We start from the raw sequence: 2,135 nt of genomic DNA on the forward strand, positions 1-2,135 counted from the left end.
GTTTTTTTTTAAATTAAAAAAAATTATTTTAACGTGTAGAGCATGCAGGGACAACTGGGCTGTCGCCTCTCAGTGTAGTCATTTCACTGCCATGCTTGGAGAATGAGAGTGTCTGTGGAGTGGAGTCCCCTGGGGTGCGTTGCAGAAGCGTAGTCCCCCCATTGCCAGTTGTGTATGTAATTTGGAAGGAAGAGAGGATTATTTGATGGGCCTTGGCTTCATTTATTTGTTGTTGTTTTTTTGTGGGGTTTTATTGTTGTTGTTGTGTTGTTAATCCTCACCCAAGGATATATTTCCATTGACTTTTAGAGAGTGGAAGGAAGGGGAGAGTCAGAGAGAAACATCGATGTGAGAGAGACACATCGATTGGTTGCCTCCCACACAAGCCACGACCTGAGCCAGGGATGGAGCCTGCAACCAAGGCACGTGCCCTTTGACCAGAATCGAACCTGGGACCCTTCAGTCTGAGGGCCAGCACTCTATCCACTGAGCCAAACCGGCGAGGGCGGGCCTTGGCTTCATTTACTTCCCCTTCTTTTGTCCCCTGTGTTTCTGGCTGCCTTGGTTGTACTGGAGTCAGGAGTGAATGATGGTTATGACAGATGGTCTGATGCATGACAAAGAGTAAATAGTGATGTGCTGCTCATGATATCGCCACTGTTCTAAGCACTTTCAGCAACTGATTCATTTAATCTTAAAAAGCAAACAAAAAACTCTACAAGGTAGGAATCGTTATGTTCACTATACAAACAAACAGTAAGCAAGGAATCGTTTTCACTATACAAACAAACAGTAAGCACAGGGAGAGGAAGTGTCTTGTCCAAGAACTCGAAGCCCGTACGTGGTGGAACTACTAGAGGCTGGACCCAAAGTCTGTGCTGTTAATCACAACAGGATGTTCTTCCTCCTGGTAAGCCCTTTCCTATCTGTGTGCTTTGTCACTCAGTGAGATGGTAGTCGATGACAGTATCGTGTGCATGCATGTCTTTCTCTCACCGTTTTTCAGTAACAAATAGGGCAGACTTCCCGGGTACTAGAGATCGCCAACGCAGAGCAGTCCAGGCTGACCTCCGTCTCTGGGACAGGCTCCGTTCCCTGCCGTCACACGTCCTCGGTGACTTCGAGGAACAAGTCAGCACCCTCCCAGTTACTGACCTTTTTCTGAGAATGTCGTTTGAAATCATTTTCTTCGCATTTTAACAGGTAACAAAAGTCAGAGACATGTTCTGAGGCCCGACTCCCTGGAAGGGACCGACGAAGAGGACCCAGTCACGGCCCTGGAGTGGGACCCGCTGTCCACGGATTACCTCCTGGTGGCCAATCTGCATCACGGGATCCGGCTGGTGGACTCGGAGTCGCTCTACTGCATCACCAGCTTCAGCTTGCCCAGCGCAGCCGCCTGCGTGCAGTGCGTGGCCTGGGTCCCCAGCGCCCCGGGCATGTTCATCACCGGAGGTGAGGACCCCACCCCCCACGTTTAAAATGCGCGTGTGTTCTTTAATTCGGTCAGGAAATGCTACTCCTTCGTTGGTTACTTCTGTGTAAGACCTATTAATGCTGCCAATGTTATCATTTATTATAGTAAATGCCTGGTTTACTTTTATTTGTACTGTATGTCATTAACATAATGACAAATACAAATGACATTAGGACCCTGTTATCCAGGTTTCTGGTAATAAATTGGGATATGTATGTGCACACGTGTGCATGTTCATGTTTGTGTGTGTAAAAATACAAACAGTTCAGTTTCAGGAACGGCAGGACGAGAGTTAAAGGACGGACTCGAACAGCGGGTATCTGGACAGGAGGCCTACGAGCCTTCCTAGGGATTGTGATCGGGGTGAGCCCTATGCCTAGGCAGCCCCAGAATCTATCACATGGCTTCCTAATCAAGAGAGTGAGCAAAGTCAAGGAGGGATGGGGATGGGAAGAGGGGGGGTTTAAAATACTCATTAGAAATTAACTAGTATTACTATTTACTCTTTACTTAGGTTCAGAAAGTATGTTCTCTGAAGTGATAGTGCTATCAGCTGCTGTGTAAATCCTGTTATTGGCTTAGTGTAAAATAAAAGAGGGTCTTTATCCTCTCGACATTTTTAAAGAAATTATTTGCACATTATTCACAATAGCCAAGA

General features: G+C 46.7%; 1 protein-coding gene across 1 annotated transcript in view; it reads left to right on the top strand.

Moving 5' to 3' along the window:
- The window catches only part of WDR17 (WD repeat domain 17), a 66,643-nt gene that overhangs the window by 20,718 nt on the left and 43,790 nt on the right, over positions 1-2,135 (top strand). The window contains exon 6 of the mRNA XM_014547758.1: positions 1,204-1,478. Coding sequence (XP_014403244.1) covers positions 1,204-1,478 — 275 coding nt within the window. The remainder of the gene's footprint in view (positions 1-1,203; positions 1,479-2,135) is intronic.

This window comes from Myotis brandtii, unplaced genomic scaffold (assembly GCF_000412655.1).
Source record: "Myotis brandtii unplaced genomic scaffold, ASM41265v1 scaffold484, whole genome shotgun sequence".
Classification (NCBI taxonomy): Eukaryota; Metazoa; Chordata; class Mammalia; order Chiroptera; family Vespertilionidae; genus Myotis; species Myotis brandtii.